Source organism: Lepidothrix coronata, unplaced genomic scaffold, assembly GCF_001604755.1.
Source record: "Lepidothrix coronata isolate B3197 unplaced genomic scaffold, Lepidothrix_coronata-1.0 Scaffold10, whole genome shotgun sequence".
Lineage (NCBI taxonomy): Eukaryota > Metazoa > Chordata > Aves > Passeriformes > Pipridae > Lepidothrix > Lepidothrix coronata.
Genome location: NW_016690190.1, coordinates 4,165,330 through 4,188,584, shown reverse-complemented (window position 1 = coordinate 4,188,584; position 23,255 = coordinate 4,165,330). Strand labels below are relative to the sequence as shown.

Below are 23,255 nucleotides of genomic sequence, written 5' to 3'. Positions count from 1 at the left end.
CCAGCAATATCAGTAGCTGAGCATCCCTAGGTACTTTGTCATTCAAATGGCACAATTTTAAGTGTGTGTGTATATGTGTGTGTATGCATCTATATATATGTATATTGATGTTTATAAATCTACATATATATAGTAATATACACACACTAATAAACACGGCCACTGAATAGACACTTTTAGTAATCGAAATGCTTTACACGTAATTTAAGTGGATTCCCAGCTGCACATTGAAATTTAGGCCCTGCACAGTGCAGGCACAACTACACTGGATAAATCTAGAGCCCAAGTGCTCCAGAGATTCAATACATAGGTCACCACTGATTGCTACAGAGTCTGCCTGCTTCTGGTGGCTGTCCAAAATTGAGAATCCCATCACACTTCAAAAATGGTAAGGAATAATCCTGTAGCATCCTGGTCCCAAACTGCCCTCAGTGAACCAACTTCTGATATTCCTTGCCATTGTAGAAAACAATATACATGTTCTGTTACCTACAAATACAACACATCACAAGTATCTCGTGCATTATGTGTGCAGCGCTTTGGGACAGCTTGAATACTAAAGGCACTACATACAGCCAGTTCTTGTCCTAACTCCAGTGCTGGGAGTACTTTTATCATTATCTAGTGCTTTTATCATACAAGTAATTGTCTTCAGCTGAGCATACAGCATGGGCAGCTTTCCAGAGGCACAATGGGCTCACTCTGATCATATCATCATACTGCAGCTTCCAGGGAAAAAGGCAAGCCACGGTCTCTCATGTGCTCTGAGTTCCTCCGAGCAGCCCAAATGGCATAAAATTGCTCAGGAAATCTGCACATCCTGACAAGCTGCTCCAGAGCCAGCCATGGCTGCAACCACCTCTCAGGCACTAGGGATAGCCTGACAAGGGCAGGACCACTGGGGACAGAGAGGGACCAGACCCAGCTCCCTTATCATAAGTCACATGTGGCCTCTGGAAGCTACCTGTGATTAAAGCAAGCCTTTACTGCTCCATTTGTTTCATGGGACTAAGGGACCAGGGAGCTGTCACAGGCTCAGTGGCCACACTCTGCTCAGGTACCAGACTGGCCCCAGCACAGGACAGAGCTAAGCTCCTGGTGTCATTGAAGCTTCCTCCGTTTCTCACAACAGTAAAACAAAGCAAAAAGGTAAAATTGATAGAAACATAATTCTTATTATCATCCAGTATATAGAAATATTACAGTAATGTCTTTTCTCACTGCTGGGAAATTATGCAAGGCCTACCATGAAACCACAGCGTGAGAATGTTCCTTGTGGAAATTTCACATACCACACCAAAATTATATTCCAATTTTTTATTTTAACAGTTGCCAAATTCTGTTCTAATATATACACATACTGACCTTCTCCACAAGCCCCTGGATGACTACCAAGAGAAGGAATTTGGCTTTCATATTTTATTTTTTAAACGAGAAAGACAGAAAATAAGACAAAATACATTTCATGTCACCATTGACCTATAGATTACAAATATATATATAGTTTCCTTCCAGAGGAAGAAATACTATGGAAATATTTTGCTCATATCAAATGAACCTTTGAAAACAGAAAAAAAATTAAAAGTATATTTTTCAGCTCCTCCCTCTCTACCATAACAATCACTTGTTTGAAAAAAAAAAAAAAGAAAAGAAAAAGAAAATAAATACATTTAATTTCCTCCACCTATAGTAAGGAAGAAAAACTTATCTGGATAATGACCTGAGTTATTTTCATGGTTTCCAAATGTATGTAATCCTGATGATCATCATCTACCAGAGAGCTACACCTAGCAAGGCATATGAAAGCAAACACTGGCGGATCCTTCAAAACAAACAACAAAGCAAAACTCAAAAATGTATTACAAGAATTATGCCAAAACTCAGTCATGAATGTCTTCATGGGAACTGGTCAGACACAGTAGAAGTGGAAGCTCTGTTATTTCTGGCAGCTGAGATATCTGCAGCAATTGGAAACCCAAAGGTGGAACATTTTGTTTATGCTTGTGTGTATGTGTGTTTGTTTTCTCTTCTTTTATGGTTATAAGACAGAGAACAGACGAGTAGTGAAGACACAGCGGGCCTTTACAGTGGCTAAGCTTTACATTTTCGAGCCTATAGTGGGTAATGAGGCAAGGAGCTGCTGCTTGTCCTTCTCCAGCGGGACAGACTCCCTGAAACTTTGTTCCCTTGAAGAATCAGATAGTTTACAGGTTCCGTCAAAGAAGGTTTTTCTATTCCACATGCGACTGGGCCAGTGCCCATTTGTTTGTTGGCAGCAGCAAGGCTGATAACTGATGTTCTAGGCCTCCTTCCTATCTCTGGCTGTAATGCAAAGGGCACTAGGTCCATATATCAGTCCATCAGAACTCCCTCAGTATTGCACAAATCTATCTCCAGTGTAAAACCCTTGTTTTCAAGAGTAAAGAACAACTATCAGCTTTTAGGAAGGCCTGAAACCTGAGCAGAACTGGATCGGTCATTACACACACAGAAAAGTAATATGAGAAACCTTACTGGTAACTTTCTGCTCTGCCATTCGACATGGTATATCCCATAGAACTCCTTTCCATACAAATTACTGTATCGTGAGGCTACCATAACCACATACCCAGCAACAACGAGGTTAGGTTTTGTCACTGCTGTAAATCTAATTGTGCCCCACACCCTGGGAAACAAGGCAACAGGCAGCATCCTCTCCTAAAGCGAGGAAACTCCATGGCGATGGGGTACTGAGGATGCAGCTTTTGAGAGGATGGCAAGGAGGGAGTGTAGCTGGTAAAAACACTGGACTTTTCCTAAGGGCATCCAGAGCTCCTCAAATATTTTGCTACTGCCTGACCATTTGTGAAGAAAACACAGAGATAACAGGTACTATTTAACTGATGAGAAGTGAGGGGAACAGGAGAATAAAAGGAACGCAGGAAATTGTAAAGATGGAGGAGGGCCTCATTGGGTGCTTTAGTGTCCCAGTTAGTTTGGAGTTTTGTTCCCCCACACCCTCTTAAGTCTTTCCTTTTTTTTTTTCTTCCTTTTTTTTTTTTAAATAAATTGTACAGATGAACATGGGAGAAGTTCATGCTACTTGCTGGAAGCAATAACGGTAAATTTCCACGGCCCATGGATTCCACAGACCTTTGAGTGTCCCACCTCATCTATCATGGGCTAACTTATGGAACCTAACCATTCCGTGGCAAGACTCAGTAGCCCTTAGAAACTGGTGGCATGTCCTCAGGTATTTTCCACTAGAGTGAGAGACACGTTGATTCCATCAGCTTCTTTCTCACATGACACCTGAGCGACTCAGGTGAAGCCTCGAGCCTTCCAAGGATCCTCTTCGACATTTTCAGACATCAGACTGCTGTCTCTAGATCTTCGTGGGTAACCATTTGGTAGTTTTGTCGACTCTCCAGGTAGGAAGCCAGATCCGGATCACCAGCTTGCTGAGCCCTGTCACGAGGGGTCTTACCCTAGAATAAGAAACAGGAAGAGAAAATCTTGTGCTAATATATTCAGAAGAACAGATGATTCCTGGGCAGAAGAAGATTAACAAGTCAGAAGCCACTTGTCTGGATTTCAGCTGTTTCAGAAAGCTTTTTGCAATGTACAGTACTGTCATCTGAAAAAGAGATCACAGAATCATAGAGGATCTCTCTTCCCCTTATGGGCTACCCTATACAGCATAGCATGGTGGGAATTGTTTTTGAATGCCTTGCTACAGCAAAGATGCTTCTGATTCTAGAACCCAGAGAAACAACCCACTCTCAGCTGCTGACCACAGGATGTTTATGCTCAGAAATTCCAGAGAGGCAGCTTCTGGACCATGTTCCTAAGCAATCAGATTGTTTCAATGACAGAATATTCCTCGGATTTAATTTTGCCCAGACTTTTTTCTCAATCAAGCTTACACCAAGAGAGGATTGTGGTTAGCGTCCCATCAGTGAGCACAGGGGCAAGCCAGGGCAAAAGCAAATAGATAGCCATCCTCACAAAGCAAGTCAGCCACAATAATCAAGCCTCACAGAAGCTATGCAATCTGAAATCAAGGCTCCTGCAGGTGGTCCTTGCCCACAGGCCTCTCTTTTGACCACACAGGAGGAGGATACTGCTGTGCCATGGAGATGTCTCATTCATACCCAATGCACCGAATAGTTTGAGGCCAGGCTCTCACTATGGTGATGATGACCCGTGTTGGGGACTGAACTGAAGTCTCTTGTACTTGTTTAAATTAATACAGTTTTCTATATAAAAATGGCTTGTTTAAAAAGAGCTGCTCTTGGCCCACACAAGGAAGCCTCAATCATGCAAACAGCAGGGATGGATGCTGATTGGTCTCGCTTGGCTGCAGTATTTTATAAGTGGTTGATGGAGCTGGGTTACCTTGGAGTCTGTCTTTCTCAGAGAGGCTCCCGCATCCACCAGGAGCTGGCAGACGGCGCGGTGGCGCTGGCAGGCTGCCTTATGTAATGCTGTCTCACCCCTAGACCAAAGTACAGAAACCAGCAGTGAGACACATCACACCAATGTACATTTACGAAGTATGAGGTGCAGAGGATAGACACAGAAGGATGCTGCATTTCTGCGAGGTTCCCTCTTGCTGGCAGAGGTAGGCTTGTGCACTCTCTCCCTTAGCATCTACATCCTTTGACTCAGTAGGAAAGCCTGCAATGCACAAATAGCAGACGAAGAACTCTGAGGGGTGGGAAAGAAACACGCACAAATTTTAAGTATTCAAAGGACTGAACGTCACATTCCATCCAAACGCCAGTTCTGCTAGCTGCTGCAAAGGCAAACTAGCTCCCTTCTTACTTCACAGCAGGCAAAACAGCAACAGTGTTTGTTTCTTCCTGCAATTTGTTTCCTCAACCTCATTCTCCAACTCATCCTAGAAAAATCTTGCCCATCAAAGCTAAAACTGGTGCACTTGCTGCCCTGGTTCTGATACCCTGCTCTCTTGGGTGTATGAGAGCAAGAGCTGTGTTTTTGTTTTCTACTGCTGGACTGGTGAGCTACTGGGAAAGCTTGAACACAGGTTTTTCAAAAGAGAACACTGCAATGGGAGCACATTTATTGCTGAGCCCCTCACTCACACTAGAGCTACACGTAAAAGGATTCTGAGATTGACTATAGTACTGAGAGTAAAGAAATCTATCTAGATTTTCCTAGGAAGAGGAGGAAAATATGCTTTGAGTGGATTGAAAAGGTGTCCTTAATACTAGTATCCAACATGTAGGGCCATTACAAAACCTGCAAAATAACAAACAACAAGAAATGCACGTAGTAGGACAAATCTTACACCTACCTACCCAGAGAATGCACAAAGGAATTTCAGTCCCAGTCCATGACAGGGGAAGTTGAAATATTAATAGGCAACTCTGCAAGAAATCTGCCCTTGCAGCAGGAGAACTAGAATCAGAATGGGATACTACCTGATTTCCCCCTGAGGATCAAAAGACAAATTTATACTGCCAGTCACAGCTCGAACCTTCCCTTTTCAAGAGTTAGCAGCAGAGGGACCTTTATAAAGGGAAGACCTTGTAGCCATGTTCACTAGCACTTTGTTTCAATGCTTGTGCTATGCTACTGGGTGAAAAGAACCATCCAGACACCATCACCTCTGGACTTCACACATGCACCTTGTGCACAAGGTGTTCTCTGCTAGCAGAGGAGGGCACTGTGGGATGAGGAATGGTAGGCTTAATACCTGTGAGAAAGATGGCTTTTGCTTCCCATATATTCCATACACTTTCCGGGATTATTCCTGATTCCCTTGCAAACTTCAATTGTACAACAATATTTAAAGCAGTTGGGAACTGGAAAGTAAAGTAATTTTTTTGTTTAGTTTTGGATTTGGGGTGTTGTTTTATATAAGAACAGAGGTGATCGATGTTTTAACTACCTGATGGAAACCTTCAAATGCACAGGTTGTGGCCACCTGGGAGAACCAAGGCAGAGCACCCTGGATGAATGAAGAAGGGACTGAAGAAAAGGTGTAGAACAAGAAAAGTAATTTCCTGACTTCTGGAATTTATTCTTCAGGTTGTTCCCCTAGTAGCTGGATGCCAGCAACATCAAAACACAGTGTAGGACTTCAATTCCCCTAGAAAGATTAAGGAAGCATGGGAAGTAATAGAAAGGAAGTACTTTATGAAGTCCAAGAAACTTTTATTCTAGACCAGGAAGCCACATATGATCTGGTTGATGTTTGTGTTTAGGGGGACTTCTGTCTGCTTGTTTGTTTTTGAAGAGCTGTGCCATTTTACAAGCTTTTTTGGTTTAAAAATTTGCATTTGAAAACCAAGAGAAGTCTGCTATTCTAACACACATAATGTGAAGGACAGAGTAGGTTGTACTTACGTTTCACTGTCTGTCATGTCCAGTAATTCAGATGGACCTGCAAAAGACAGTCAGGTATGTCATATAGCATTTGTCTGCATGAATAGAAGACTACGTCTACCAGGAGAAGATTCCCAGTACAAATACGTAAAAGCAGCCAACTGAAAGCTCAACTTGCACATCTATGTCACATTTCAATGTACTATTTTCTTGTGAGAGCCCTTGCACTGGCAAAATTCTGAATGCACAGTCACTGCTGGAGTGTCAGCACCAGGGAGTATCAGCCTCTAAATTACACTGGGAATGAATATTCATGGGGTTTATTTTCTCACTCTTCACCTTGCTCAATTAAGTGGTTCACATAAGTACAGTGCATTGAAAATGGTGATATATTGGAAACCCTGATATATTGCAAGTTAAAATCTATTGTTACTACTAGAAGGAAAATGTCATTAGGAAGTTGAAATTAGCCAAATTCCATCCTGAATGACATCCCTGTACTACTCCATTTAATAGCATTATACAAAATGTAGATCAGGGTGGAATATTCCCAGCAGTCTTTATATTGATATGCAAATCCTGTACTCAACTGGTTAGCAATGATCAGGAAAGTAAGATTAAGAAAAACATAAAAGATTTTTTTTAAGTGGAAAAAAAATAATGCATTTATGTTTATGTTCTTTTGTTCTTGATATTTGCTATAGGCAGATATTTATAGCAGCAAATTCCATCACTGAATTACAGTGATACAGAAAGGCTAGGATCTGGACAGCATTTGAAACAAGAAAAACTTTTCCCTTTGCAGTCTATTGTATCATTCTTCTCTCCACTGCTCTGGAGTACAGTGCCAGATCGTTATGGGGCAGTTAGCAAAGGAAACACTGAAACTTTACAGTAATTTTCCTTCCTATGCACGAATATTTCCCATCAGCACACTTTGAAATTCAAGAGTCCTCAAGAGCTTACAGCAAATCTCACCTGAAACTGAGGAATTTCACACTACTTGCTTACAAAGGCCTACACACAACCTTCCCTACACCCCTTTCACTCTGAGTGTATGTCAAAACATATCAGAGCAGCCGGTCTTCACCTCACTGCTTTTACAATGTGCACATGCAGTATCACTGGGGGCTCCTGGAGCTGCAGGTAAGTCCTTCACTTCTGTCATAATGGGAAAGGGGTGGTGGCTTAGTCCCCAGTACAGAGGGCATTGTATACCATTGCATATCTATCTTGACAGTTCTCCAAGCTCATTAGCCACTGTTGATTTTTAATGCAAAGCACCCTTACTCTGCCACCACACAGCTCATCTCCACACTTGGTGGTGATGTGTTCACTCCTGCCTATCAAAAAGAAGAATCACTCATGACCCCTAAGCTCCCATAAGCATGAAGAAGGGTAGAAGGGGCTAAGCAGGGCCTCTCATGGAGAGGAAAGAAAGGTAATGCCTGAGAATTTAAAAAGCACATATGAAGAAAAGGACTCCTTTCCCATGCAAAAATCACGTTCTTTCAAAAATAGAGGTAATTCCCCGTTGCTTTATGCAATGACACATCCAGTGATAGGTAAGCAGGAATGGATTGCAGTGTGTTAGAAAAGACACACTGCCAATATTATTTCTGTTCATGGACGGAGCAAGGAAGGTTGTGTTGCTAAGGTGAACAAGGGTGACTGGGCTGGCTGCATGGGGCATAGAGGTACTTGCCCCGAAAAGAGGAAAAAGGTTAGGAGGAAGGACGGAGAGAAGTTAGAAGAATATGACTTGAGAGGGAGAAGAAGCTTGGGCAGAGTGGGCCTGGAGAGATAGGAAGCCAAGAGTGAAGGAAAACTGGTCTGGAGCAGGAAGAAGCAACAGGGCTGAGACAGAGATGCTGAGTGCGGAGGACTGAGAGAGCAGCCTGTGAGTAGAGACCTGAGGAGATGACAGGTACATTCTGCCTAAGTGGAAAGGATCTTCTGTATGCTGTCCCAAATTAAGCATTTCATGGGAGAGCCCTGACTCCACCTGAGTTATGCTTAAGGGCCAGATACTGAGATTAATCAATTAGCTGCATAACATGATACCAGGATTCATTAATTTCATTCTCTCTGGCCTACCTCTGAAGCTGGAATGTCCCAACTCACACACAGCCTGGGCTGTGGCCTTTACTTCTTCATTTTATTTTCACTTGTGCTTCTCTTAAACCATCTCACGCCCTCCTCTTAAATCCCTTTCCCCTCTCTTTTGGACCTCATTTTTATATCAGTCTCCCTGGCGCTGCCAACCGACCATTCCAAATCCCCCTCTGCCCCGGGACAAAAGCTGCACAGATGTGGGAAGGGCTGGCACTGGGAAAGCTAACGGCACTGTCATCCTGACCCAGCAGGGAGGCGGCTGTTTTACTCTGGGACAAGAGGCAGAGAAAGAAAAGGGGACCAAGGCTCAGAGAGAGAGAGGACAAAATAACCCAATAGAAATCCGGAAGGGAAATGCATGAGTGAGATTTCTATCAAGGAAAACAGCAGGGGGGGAAATAAAAACAAAAGATAGAAATGTGTGGAGAGGTGGAGGGAGGAAAAAAAAGAGAGAGAGAAAGAGAAAAAGAGACTGGGGGGGTGAAGAATGGCAGGATGGGGACGGGGGCTGAGGGGGGGAGAAGTTCACATGAAAGGAGCTGAAAAGCATGACACACCAAGGGGAAGCTCAGCTGAGATCATTCTCTTTCCTTACCATTGCCCCTAGATGGTCTGGGTAGAATTATTAACCTTTTTCCTTCGCTCCTTTTGCCCTCTTTCACTCCACGAAAGCCCGTTACCAGTTTCTCAGGAGGCAAAGCATCCTGAGCTGGGGATGGGAGGAGGGAAGGGGAAGGAAACGCTCAAAAGAAGCTGCCCTTTCACTGAGCTCACTACAGAAACAAAAAAGAGAGTCTAAATGGCCATATTTCAGAGGCATTTCCGAAATATTCAGAACCACATATTCTGAAAGGCCTCTGGGCTCCCAGCATACCCCTCTCTGATGGTTGTGGTTACAGCTTCCCAAAGGAAACCCACAGGTACTAACCCTTACCAGTCCCTTGTCCTGTCAGTCCTTCATAGAACTGGGGAAGAAGGGTATTTACTTTAAGCAGTAATTCCAGTCATTATCAGCATTTCTGTGTGTTTATCTGTCAAAACCCGCTTTATTTAATAACTTGACTGATGTTGTTATGTGGAGGAAAACACTGGATTTGGTTCTTTACCTTCAAAGTGGGAATATTTTTAAAATAACAGTAATCTGGAAATTCAGAACTACTTCAAGCCTTTCCCCAAATCCACATTCTTCTTTTTTTTACCTGATGTGAAAATTAAGTGTCTGTTTTTTCCTGCCAGTGTCTTTTAGCTCAGAATTTCCACTGTAACATAGAGGATAGTCAGGTTATGGGAGCATTCCTTCCATCCTAACTCTCTCTCTGCTTTGTTGCCCTAAAATTTGGTAAACTTGCAAATGAAAATAGGCTATTTTATACCTTGTGCCTTCTACAAAGACTAACTTTTTTTCTGCTTAGGCCCCTCACAAATGACACTCTGCGAATCTAGACATACTAACAAATGTCATACAAACTCACTCTCATTCAGTGTTGCTTTCTGATGACTATTCAAACTTTGTCACCAACATACATCTCTGTCATGGCAAAATCTGCTTTCCAAAAGCCACCTTAGGAACTCCTGAATCTGGTCAGGATGCAAACCTGAATTCACTGATGACTCTTAACTCTGGACTTTGCAGTGCTAAGATTAATGAAATCATCGTCTTTTTTTACCAGAGGATGCTTTCTAATGGAGCAAGGACATTGAGGTTTGAGGACATAGAAATGTTTAGGACAAGATGCTCTACACACTGACTGTTGCATCAGAAGTTCCCACCCCAAACTCCTAAGGCAACTGTAAACATCTGCCCTCTCTTCTGTTTAAAATTAAAATAGCCTAGGTGAATTATATATAAAATTCTTGCTTGTCTTTTGAGTTCATAGAGAAGAGGAGAAGACAAGGACAAGGCAAATGAAATTACTTGTATAATGTTTATAAATTATAAATTTTTCACAACTGTCAGATAAAGACTGCAAGCCAAATACAAATACAGATGATGATTTAGGAGGCCTCTTCTCTAATGGAACTTCTTAAGCCTTCCTCAATTCTGCTTGTGCTAAGCAAGTAAGCAGTTAGCTCTTCTCTAATGTGTATGCACTAGGACGTGCTGCAGTTGCTGACTGCAGCAATAAGCAGCTGTGGTTCTAATACCTACCAAGTTTGGCCCTCTGTTTCTAGCTAAGCATTTCTTAGCTCAGCTACAGACGAGTCTTTAAGGCTGACTCTCCCACTAAAAGTAAAAGACTCCTGAGTTAGGAAGGCAATCTTGAACAACTGATAGGTCTGTCTATCTGCCCTTCCTGCACAGGGAATAGAGAGAAATTGTTTTGCTGGGGCAACAGTCAACACAACTCTTCCTGCAGCAATAAGCAGCTGTCGTCCTGACACCTACTACATTGGTGCTTCAGCTGCTATTCCAGGCTTGTGCTGGTCCACTGCGAAGTATCTGGCAATACTGCACAGCAATCTCCTTGTGTGACTCATCTCTGCTATTTCTAATTTAAGATAGGCTATTTTCCTCCCTTAACATCTGAAATCATTCTGATCGTGATCACAGAATAACCTTTCATATTAATGTACCCTGCATGTTTGCAGAAAGCATAAAGCCATCTCCACAAAGGACAGTCTCAGCATCACTACACCATTTTTCCTCCTCCATAATCCTAGTTCTATGGGTCCCACTCCTGTGTTGCGTTTGGTTCACTCCACCATTTTCAAACTAGGCAGTTAAAATTCCTGAGGCAGGGGTTTTTGTCTTGTTTTATTGCTGCTGTTTTTTTAGAGATATTCAGAAGATTTTTCCCTGTGTGGTTAATAATACATTTTCTGTGCTGTGTGCTTGAGGGTATTTTACAGTGCAACTCCTATTAACATTAACTATCTCCAGTCATGTATGGGAAGCAGAGGAAGTGCAGCTGGGCAGAGGCAATTGCCAGAACAGGAGTAAGGCTTATTTTTATGAAGTGTGGATATCGGCAGAAATGAGAAGCTAGATACAGGGAAAGCCTCAGATATGAGTAGTGTTGGATCAGGTCGTGCACAGTAATTAATGTTGAGAAGATGCCAGATGCCAGAAAATGCAAAGAAAACAAGGACATTATGATGATGATGATTCAGCAAGAGTGCTCATTTGTGACTGGGAAGTGCCCAGGGTAGAAATGAATTTCATTAATTGCTTGGTGGGAGAAGAGAGGAGGCCTCTATTAGAGCATTGTCCCATGCACCCTCTGATCCCTGGAGAATGTTAAACAAACAATGCGTTTGGAGAAGCCCAGAGGACATATGTCTGGAAAGCTGCAAAAGCTTCCTGCCATCCTTGGGGATAAAGAGGGGAGAGAAGAACTGAGTTGACATTTGCTCAACCTTCTGATTTGTGTTTGTCTAACAGTCCGTAATCCCTCACATTTCTCTATTTACTTCAAAAATTCCCATGGATTCCCTGCTTACATCCTTATCAGTTAAATGATCTCATTTTAAACCTTCACCAAAAGAACAGTAACTGAGTCAGACTTTGACTAAGTTAAGGTATATCTGTCGAAGAAAAATCCAGGAGGGGTATCTATGACAGTGAACTGGCACAGGTCATGTGCAGGGTGAAAAGAGACCAGGGCCATTAAGAAAATAAAGCAAAATTATGCTTGCCTACAGAATTCAGTGGCATATATATGCACTGTGACTAATGAGATAATCCAGAGCAGCTAAATAGGAGGTAGAGTTAGCACTGGTAAGGCTTGTTAGAACTGGTGAGAAAATTAGCCATTGTTTGGATACAAGGCCAACTGCACTTAGCTATCCATATGTAGGTATCTATACATAAAAAGAGTAAAAGAGCGATTCAGCCCCCTCAGTCAGATATTTGGGGCACAGTTCAGTTGCTCACACACAGATATTTTGTGCAATTTGATATACCTATGGTCAAGCCTTGTGATGCATTTGGAATGACAGGGATGCCTGCTTGGGCTTCGGCTGCCAGTCCAGCTTGGTCCTCCTCTAGGCCTCATGTGACATCTTGTAGACTCATGCAAATGCCCTGGATATCCAAGGGCAAATGATATTAGACATTTATGTTTATCTAAATGAATAAGGTGCACAGGTAACTGTCACCTGAATCACTTGCTGGACTCCAATGACTGCCTCAACCAGGATCTCTCTTGAGTTAGTCATGCAAGAAGTCTGCTGCTAATAAGGATTTCCTCCTCACTTCCATCTGCCACTGAAAGAGGACAAGTCTCCTCTAGTACCTTTGTCATACAAGAGCAAATGAACTGAGTCACAGATTCCTGTTGACAGAACAGGAACTTGGACCTATAGACTACCTGACACCTCTATGTAAACACCTAACTTAGGAGACAAGCTGGAACAGATGGATTGTTACTTTTTCCTTTCTTATGAATTATGCTTTTTTTGTCTCTCTGTACAATTCCTGCAATAGCCTTCGAGCATTAGCTAACACTTATTCCAACTGCCAGAGGCAGTCTCTGTGTTCAGTGCTAACACTGCTGCTGAAACAATATAGCTGATTTTGACATTTGGAAGTCAAAATAGCCATTGATATATTGAAGTGGAGTCAGAGACAAGTTACAAGAATGTTTAAAGAACTAGAAAACTTTTCCTACGGTGCAGGAGGCTGATAACTGTGACTTTAGCTTTATGTGCAGAGCAATGTCTGTATTACTGTGGAACTCTCCAGCAAAAGGGGAACAAGATTATTGTAGTTCAACAGGCAGAAACTCCTAAACGTGACTGCCTCAGACACAAACAAATTGCTGCATAGCCTGTGTAAGGATGCCTGCAATCCCTGATACTGACAAAGATAAGAAGAGCTGAAAGGGAAAAAGGGCAATGACTTGATCACAGCCTATAAATATAAAACGGAGATCAGAAATTTTTGCTATTGGTTCATCTTGAATCTATCAGAGACATAATATTGTACAGTTGGAATGAAAGCTAGGTGAATTCAATCTAGAAATAAGTAAACAGATTCTTGATCAGTGTGTTACTAAATACTGAAATAATAACAATAGCTGTATGGCCTCTCCAGCCCTGCAAATGTTTTAACAGAGATTAGATGCTTTTTACAACATATGCTTTAATTGAAAAACAGCTCAGAGGATTGCTGTGACAGAGGTTCTAACTAGAGCATCACACTGCTTCTTCACAGCCCCCCAGCTGATGCAAGTGTGAAAACAACATCCTCTTCAAAAGCCATTCTAATTTTTGTTTTCACACTTTATCTGGAGGCATTACTGCCACATTCCCAGCCTCCTGCTCACACACACTGGACGTTTTGCTGAGGGAGACTACAGATGAGTGAGGGCACTTCCAGCTGCATGGTATGGTTTTACCTGACTGACACTTGGCTGAATTACAAGCTCTCTGTGGACTTGACTACTGTGACTCACCGTGTTCCAGGATGTATTTCACAATCTCTCCGTTCCCAGTCTTGGCAGCATGGTGCAACAAGGAGCAGTGATCAGGTCCTTGGATTAACAAATTGGCTCCTTTTTTACAGCATTCTATGAACTGGGAAGAAGGAAAAAAAAAGAGAGAGAGAGAATGAGAGAGAGAGAGAGAGAGAGAGAGAAAACACACAAAAGGATAAGTTGGGAGGAATAGGAAAACAAATATGCAGGTAAATTTCTTTACCAGTTTTCATAGGAGGTCAGTACAAAAAATGGAATAAAATAAAATATTAATTTTAAGCCAGCTTTTAGGTTCCAATGTAAAATAACTGACACTAGAAGTATTGACAATTATATGGGTTAAGAATAGTCTGTATTTCCTAAAACTTGAGACATTGCTACTCTATTGTTGATGAATTATTGCTTGTTATCAGTGCTTGCAAACATACGGTGAAACTGTTGGAATATTTTTAAATGTATGTACTTGATAGAAAATTCTGGCTTCTCTACTGAAGATTCCAATTTTTCCTCAGCATAGTAGCCAAACATTTTCTGACTAAATCAGAAAACTCCAACTCAAAAATCCAGAGGAAGGTGAGGTAACTATCCCAGATCTCCATTCTCACTCTCTGCCCAGTGTTCAGGGTTGGCAGAGGGGGAAGCACTATGTGGGGTAAGAATGAGAGGGAAACAGCAATCAGCCAGGTCTCAGAAGTGTTGCAGACTTTGGGGGAGGAGCGGGGGTGGGATTTGTAGTGCAAATAACTGCAGAAAAGGGAGAGAACTGCAACAGTGAGGCATTAATTATGATGCAGGACATCCGAAGAAGGGCAAGAAGTTTCCCTGTCAAAGCCAACTCAAGCAAAAACTTTTCAAGAAGTGGAAAGGAGGCAATATTTTTATGGCTGCTGGTTGAAGAACTGCTCTCTAGATGCTGCAGCCATAAGGTCTGGGGCAGTGGTGTAGAAGGGGCACATGCAGGCAAAAAGTTGGCCTAACAGCACTGTCATTTTTATAAATGGCTCCAAGGTGGCTTCTCATAGATAAAATTGCAATCATTAATCACAGTCCTCATCCAAATTCTAGGGCATGTTTTCAAATCCTGACTTGGCTACTGAAACACACAGCCTGATTAGCTGTCTGACATGGGACCTCAGTCTTAGGGAAAAAAAAAAACATTTTTGCATGAGCACTTTTTCCTCCCAAACCAACTATACCAAGACACTATGTATTTTGAGACATCCATCAGATGACAAAACAACCAGATGAGGTTTGTTCTATCTGATCTGGTGGTTTGCCTAGGTAGACATTAAATGATCTATCAACTTGGGGGCTTGGCCACCAACCTCACTGGTGTAAAATATCCCTTACTATGTAAGGCTGTGTCAGAACTACCCTGCTGTTCAACATAGTAATTTCCCTGTTAGTAACTGGCACAGTGCTTCATGCAGTGGCTATGAATCCTGAGCTGAAAGGTGCTGTCTAACACCAGATCCTATTCACTCAAATTTCACACCTCACCTGACTGATGTGTTCCCCTAGTATTCAGGGTTTCCTGGAAAGGTTGTAAAATGGCACTTGCCAGCAGTCCCCATAGCAGTCTATTTATATTTTGAGCAGAGGTGTGATAAAATTTACAGTATATCAGACCAGTAAAAACTGGGAATAAGTGGACACTCAGTGCTCTGTACTTACCTTCAGTAGATCACCAGATATGACTGCCTGTAAAAGTGCTGCAAAGACAAATAGAAAACTAATGTCAGACAGAAAGCATTATGCATATAGCCTCACAGCTGAGAACACAGCTCACAGTACATGTAAGTGAAGAGTGATACCTCAGTCCACTTGCATTCTCATGTACTACCAAGCCAATGTAAAACCTGCACTAACACTGGAAAGGCAGAAGACTGCCCATGTTACATGAAAGCTGTATGGACATCAAGCCAGCATTTCCAATGCTGTCCTGAAATTGCATGCTTCTATCTAAATTTTTCCCTTGAGACACTTCTGCCCCTTTCAACAGTGTCCACAGGGCTGGCCAAGTTTCTGGCACCTGAGCCATCACTGAAGATATCAATGACATCCACACAGAGAACCCGAAAGTAGCTTCAGACCTGTCAGACTCTGTCATACTGGTGGTGGAATAGTCAGTCAGTCTCCAATACATCGAGAATCCCAACTTGCAGATGACTAAGAGAAATTTCTTAATAATTATTTGTATTACAAAAACATTTTGAGATGCCAGCAGGGAGCAAGTCCCCTGGGTTTGGCAGACAGGGCCAAACTCAGAGCAAGAGTCAGTTTTCACCTTTTCAGCCTTTGTATTTTAAACAGACACAGAAGGAGAAAAAGTGGACAAAGGCTCACAACAAGGCAGGACAGAGCTGCACATAGAGCCAGGAGCTTCCTACTACCCACTACTGTCTGCCCTGAGCCTGCTAAAAAGAAGAAGGAAGGCAAAAACCTGGGACTCTGTATTGCCCTGAGAGGCTATTACAAGCCTAACATTGTGTGGTTATCTCCTTCTTTTTTTCCTCCTTCTATCATGATATATATTGCAGAAAAACAATTATGAACATTCTGAGAAAGCACTTACATGGTTTGCATCTTAGAAAGCATTAAACATCTGCCTCAGTTCATGCTTTTTCAAGTATGTCTAAGCCCATTTCTATCTTTGAGTCTAGGCAATGCAATCAAATTAAGCATTTGTTCAAGTGCCATCCTTGATAAAGACGCCAAAAGTTCATGTAGGGAGGAACAAGGGGGAAAGAAAACTGTAGTATAGCTTTGCCTCTGAAAAATAACACAGAGGAAACTGTACAGTGTGAATTCCATGAGGAGCTTGTTACGCCTTCAGAAATTACAACACATCCAAGCTTAACGCTACAGAAGAGGAAGGATGTTCAAAGGCAACTCAACAAAAGTGCTTTTCCTTGAAAACATGTGAGGTTATATGGCTTTCTGGTCTCAGAAATGCCTCATGCCCTGACTACGCAGCAGTGGGAAAAGAAAAAACCTAGTCCAGCTAAGTTGTGACTTAGGAAAGCAGTAGCAGCGATTCTTGCAACATTAGATTTAGGGCATTTTTTCAGTGATCATATGTCCTACAAATCCCCGGGCATCTGTGGGAATGAGGACACACAGATTTTAAGAATGGAAAAAGGCAAACACCAGCAACTAAGAGCTAGAAAATACATTTACATCTTTTCTTCAGTTTGCATTTTCAGTGGTTTACATCCTGCTTTTTTCCTCAATAGTTCTAATACTGGTTCAGTCCAAACTAATAGCAGAGCAGAATTTAACACTTGTGTCATTCATTTTGGTTTTTTACCCATCAATCTGGTCTTACTGCCACCTTTATTTTGTAGGCTACTGCAGTCTGGACTTGTATAAATATTTTGCTCTCCTCACACATGTGAAAATCAAATGATCTGGTGATACCAGTTATTCATTTCCTGCTACATCCAATTTTTGAAGACATGTCTTCCCTGAAGTCACCTCCTAAGAGGCAGTGATACATTTTCCTATGCAAGCCATGCTTAAGATTATAGTTCAAAAAAGCCAGGAGAGAAATCTAAGATTCTATGAAAAGAAAAGCCTGATGAGATGTGAAAAACCTTCTATGTTGAGTATCCATAACCAGAAGTTGGTCTGGTGATAATGCTATTAGGATAAAGTAGCTCTAAAACACATTCAGCATAATTAGACCAATCTTTTCCTCTCTTCCCTAAGCCTCAAATCCAGTAAAGCATTTAGGCAGGTGCTTAGCTTTGAGCTAATTACATTCTTTTCACACCAAGTCTACCTGCACTGTTAAAATTAAGTGCTTTGCTGGAGAAGAACCTATTGCATAAATGAATATATTACAGATGAACAAAACCAGCTGGCATAACAAGAGATTAGACTACACTAAAATAATTCAGTGCTGTAAGCCAAAATGCAGGAAGATGTAGAAGTTTTTGAGCTAGAAATGGAGAAAGGTTTTTTAAAATAGGGAACATGCTTAAATAAACATATGACTATTGCTTAGCACACTAACCCTATAAACTGAAATGAGACTGCTGGGCATATGGAGGAGGAGGGTGAAGATGGCAAAAATCACCTGGTTGTTAAAGAGGTGGTGAAGCAAGCAAGCAGATGGCATTGACAAGAGAGAGCAGACTGAGAAACTGGAGAAAAATGCTGTTAACATGCAATGCCAAGCTAGCTTAAAATTAAAAACATTAAAGTGAGAATTGTTTTATTTCTTCTAAGCAAACTGCACCACTGGTGTAATAAATAAAATTAATTATGCCATTGTTTTATCACACATAAAATACTTTCTGATCTTAAAGATATCTCAAAAATTGCTTGATTTAATAATTTTAATCAAGTCATTATTTTCTCAACTTCTCCTGAAACAATCATTTGTCATGACTAATAAAAATGTTTTATTACCTTTTATGTTTATTTAGCAAGCAGATTTATTGTTGATGAAAGGTGACTGAAGTGCTCTGTCCATGTAACGAGGAAACAAACGCTCAGTCTGCAGTGGTGCTGGACTCCCCAGGCTGCCTTCTCAGCAAAGCTCAACCCTCTCTACTGGTACAGCCCCTACTCCATCACTGACCTCTCTGCTGAAATTGCCAGCAAATGTGTCAATCACTGCCCAGACTGATGGATCTTGACAGAAACAATTACCTGCTAGGATATGGACCGCCAGAAATGCAGGCGATCTATGAAACAGCAGCTTCTGGTTTCCACTGGCTGACTTTTGAGATGAGATTCTAACTACCCCTGTGGGCCAACTTACAAAAGAATCCTCATTAAAAAAACCCAACCAACCAAAAAAAAAATCCTAAACAAACAAAAAGGAAAAAAAAAAAAAAAAGAAAAAAAATCCCCCCACCGAACACAAATAAATAAAAACCAAAACACCATAAAAACACCAACCTCAAAACCAACCCCCTCACACACACACTTGACTTATAAATTAAATATTGAACAGACACAAGTGGATAATGCACTAATAGAAAAAAAAGTCCTGTGAAAAAGGCTGCTAATTGAATTCTGGTAATGCTGCAAGCTACTGCAGCTTGAGTCACGGGATAAACAACTCCTAGTACACTCACATATGCTGAAAACAACACTGTTCCTATGGCATGTGCCACTCATCTAATTTCTATGTTAGTGCCCATTACTTCCATTGGAAACAGCTATTTTTATTTCATATTCTAAAAATATATGTTAATGTCACCAAGTTATAACAAACATTTTTGTTTCCCAGACATAAAATTAACTTATGAAATCTCAGTTGCCCTCTGGTTCAGCGTCACTAAAAGAGTGCTGTAAAATCAGTCATTAAACACTGGCAAACAGATAACAAAGGAGTGAGGTATTTGTACCCAGTAAGTCCAGAGGCTGCAAGATGTCTAAGAGGTCTCATAGGGCTGCTTGGATGCTCAGAAGAGAAAGTACCTCTCCATAGAAAGTAATCTGGTGTCTGCCGCAACATCTCCAGAGAAAATGACCTCCAACTTTTCTAAATAAGGAGTCAAACTAAGACAGAGGGGATCCTTCAGAATGGCATGATTCCAGGGGACATGCCTGATCACCTTCAAGAAGGATAACAGAACAAGAGGAAAACAGGAAGTCCCCCTTTTAAGGGTTTTCAAGACATGACACTGCTGCCACCAGGCAATGCTTTTGGTCTCAGAAATTTTGCAAGTTCTTTGTATACCATACAGGTGCAGCATGAGAACAACTCATAAATGTAAGGGTTAAAAAAGACAGACCCATTGACTGCAACACATCAAAACAATACGGCAGGAGGGGGCAGAAGTGACCACCTCCATCTCACTCACTTCAAAAGCCATGAAAATTCTCAGAAGCATCACAAGTAAGGAGAACCTCAAACTACCTCTTCCTATCTGCCCTGCCGAAAAACTTTCTCCTAATCCCAAAGCTGCTGATCATCTTAACACCAAGGACAGAAGCAGAGCTCATCACCAGGTTACCATTACACTAGAACTTTGCTGCTAAAACACTTTCAGAAAGAACATGAAGAAAAAAACTCTTATAAACCCCCGTAAGTAACATCTCAGAATCTCAAGGTTCTTTGCTTAAAGTAGGTTGACGTGGAAGGTATTTACGAAGTTAGTTTTATAATCATTAGTGAGTCAGTAAGAGGAGTTGGTCTGCACTGGAAAGAATCTCAAAGAACAGGACAGTTCTAGTCTGACTGCTGAGCAGTACAGGAGTAATGTGCCTTTTTACATGAGTAGAAGTTATTCATAAACCATAAATATCTTCCAGATTTTATTAGTTAGATTGCACACCTAATATGACCCTTTCAGAGCCATATTTGAACCCACTACTGGTGTACCAACTAACCCACATAGAGTGCTAATAAAAAAGTGAATAAAAATAAAGTGAAGGTCTAAAAATTGGGACTGGAGGGAGCAGAATTACATAAAACTATGTTATAAAGTATAAGTACCACACAAAAGAGTTGTCACATCCATGGCTGATTAAAATGCAGCCTATTATGGATCTATGAATGGAATGCAGTCTGGGAGCAAAGTATTATTTGCAACAATACAACAATACATCTTACCATGAGTTAAAAAATATCAGGCTCATAATGCATCTAATCAGAGTATGACAATGTTTAAGCACATGGGAAATTATGGCAGAATTCAACTACCATAACTCAACACTGGTTGGAGGGGTCTTGGACAACCTGATGATCTAGGGGGTGACATCCCTGCCCATGGCAGGGGAGTTGGAACTAGGTGATCTTTAAGGTCCCTTTCAACCCAAACCATTCTATGATTCTCTGACCTCAAAGACTATTAGGGCTCATAAAATCTTTAGCTCTTTCCAAAGGCACAGATAAGAAAGTCGATAATCTGAAGTGATTAGTATCATGTAGAAACCTCATTTAACAGGTAGTGCCTGCAACTGTCCAGCCTGTTCTGAAACACAGCTAACACTGATTCTGAAACATCAGCTAAACACTGATTCAGCATTCGGAATTGATATGCCATCAGCATTTCAGTGCTGGATCTGTCTTACTGGTTAGAGGCAGCTAATAAAAAATACAGGAGCTTTAGTGTGGGGCCCTCAGAATTTGAGTCTCAGTGTTCACTACCATCTCCCACGAGATTGCTCAGGGGAACTCTTAAGAAATACCTCATGAAATACTGCCTTGCTCAAACCTTGTCGAGCTGATAAAGAAGAAGAAACTATAAGAAACGACATCATCAGATTTTTTGAGAGTTATTAAACTTAACTTGGTCTATCATTAGCTTCCAAAACATCTCCAGTTCTTTATTGCTGTTTTAGACCTTGTGAAATTCATGGAGTCAGAAATCTAAAGTAATTACTGTTTTACACATTGAGAATTTAAAAGCTGACCCTAACTAGAAGAGTGCTTTTACACAGCTGGACTCTTCTCAGCTGTTAAAATCAGCATTACAGAAATGATAAGAAAAGAAACCCTTGTTTTTTATTTTTCACTAGTTTTACAGAAATCAATAATAACTTCTATTTCAATCACTCAAAAAGCTATGCTCTCAAATGAGTGGACTCCATATAGAGCATCATTCAAAAATACATTCTTTTCTCTGTAAACAACAACTTGCTTGTAATAGCTTTATGACAAACTGACAGTAACATAACTTACCCAGAATTTTACAGAACTGACTTCTCTACTCTAGCCATGATCTTCAACCTCAACTTGCAGTTGAAAAGGGGTGGGGGGGGCACCATGGGAAATTGGTTTATGGGCTACTTCCCTTCTGAGAGGACTATGATCCTCTCAGAAGAGGACCTAAGATACAGAGCAGCACATTCATTTGATTTTTCTGAAGGGTCTCCCAGCCCCATAGAACAATTTTAAGGATCCATGATGAAGAAAAGTTGCAAATCACTGCATTTGAGCTTTTAAAAACACTTTACCTCTTTTCAGTACTTAATCTACTTTTAAAGTTACAAAAAGAAAAAAACCCTATAAAATATGTGCACCCAGCTGTCTACATAACTGAGAAATTAAGTTACAAAATTAATAACATTTTGTTGGAATGACTGAGTTCACAGGTCTTTGATCTACAGACAATCTCAAGTCTCACCAAAGCTGATGATGCTTAAATATTTTGCTTTGAAGATAAGCTGAGTGAAAGGAGCAATTTAATGTGTCTTCATGTACTTTATGCACCTGCAAATAGTGGAAGTAACTAATGAAGTCCATGAAAAAAATTTCATGGACTTTCAGCAAAAAGATGGCAAACAGACGAGGACAATCAGTCTCAGGCTTCAGTGCTCAAGAAAGAGGCTGCACTGTAACTACCTGAGAGGCATTTTGATGAGGAACTTGATTGCCTGTAAGCCCGAAAAGGCCTCAACTTATAAATGTAATTATAACTTCTAAAGAAACAAAAGTCTCTCGCTAGCCATTTTAGAAACTCTGGTCATATATATGAAAGATATGTCATATCCTTCCAATCTGAAGTCAGCCGTGAGAAAGAATCCAGTGGTCTACATCTGAAGCAACTATCTGGCATGGGAATGGGAAAAGGTTCCTGAACTTGCTAGAGGAGTTCTAGTTCTCAGCCCAACGACTGAATAAGAATCATGATGAAAGTATGACAACAAAAAATAAATGCAGTTTAGAAGCTTCCTGCCTAGAACACAGTATCTCTTGTGCTGACTAAAGCAAAGACTCATTGATTTTTAATTTTTTTTTCCAAAATGTGTCTGTTTGCTGCCACTGCCCACTGTCCTAAAGAAACAAGTGGTAAACAAGATTCTTCTATGGGTTTTCAGATTTGCAAAAGGCTTGGCCTTCTTACAGAATCTGAGGGCAATGGCACCAGTCTATGTAACTCAAAATAACTTTGCTGTGAGGCCGTATTTCCATGAAAGACAACCAAGTAAAGAGCCCGAGAGATCAAAATGCTCCCCGGGAGACAAAAAAACCCCAACAGTGCAACAACCTACTGCAACTAAAAGCTCAAAAGCACATCAGCTGAACAGCAGCTGGACACAGACGTCTCATGACCGTTCAGCAAGAGGAATATTATGAAGGCCTTCACACAGTATCTTGAACTAATTCATCTGTACACGAAAATGTGTGCATATAAGCACATATTCTCCTGTGGTTTAAGAGATACTTTTGAAGTCCACTGGCCCTCTGAATAAGTCATGCCCCAATAACATCTATTTCTAGGATTGCACAAAGTGGTAGAGATCCCTTTTAAATATTTGTGGGTTGTCCTTTACTTACAAAAGCACTCTATTGTAAGGCAATCCATCTAAGAGAAGGTCACTCTAAACAAACCTACGTCCTGAGACCCTCACTGCCACTGTCCAAGCTTGCTCTGCCCCGGCAGATGAACCTCAGGATTAAAGGGTGGGCTCAGTTCAGCGCAC

The 23,255-nt window shown here is 41.2% G+C and overlaps 1 protein-coding gene across 5 annotated transcripts in view; it reads right to left on the bottom strand.

Moving 5' to 3' along the window:
* Window positions 1–1,302: 1,302 nt before the first annotated feature.
* Window positions 1,303–23,255, bottom strand: part of DGKI (diacylglycerol kinase iota) — a 121,082-nt gene continuing 99,129 nt past the window's right edge. For 4 of the 5 annotated variants that reach the window (XM_017804885.1, XM_017804881.1, XM_017804882.1 and 1 more), the window contains 5 exons: window positions 15,540–15,577; window positions 13,845–13,965; window positions 6,355–6,391; window positions 4,378–4,477; window positions 1,303–3,467 (listed from right to left, as the gene is read on the bottom strand). In XM_017804885.1, the coding sequence (XP_017660374.1) occupies window positions 3,351–3,467; window positions 4,378–4,477; window positions 6,355–6,391; window positions 13,845–13,965; window positions 15,540–15,577 (413 nt within the window). In that variant the 3' untranslated portion in view covers window positions 1,303–3,350. Of the gene's footprint in view, window positions 3,468–4,377; window positions 4,660–6,354; window positions 6,392–13,844; window positions 13,966–15,539; window positions 15,578–23,255 lie in introns of those variants that run through there. The other variant, XM_017804884.1, reaches the window with a different exon arrangement.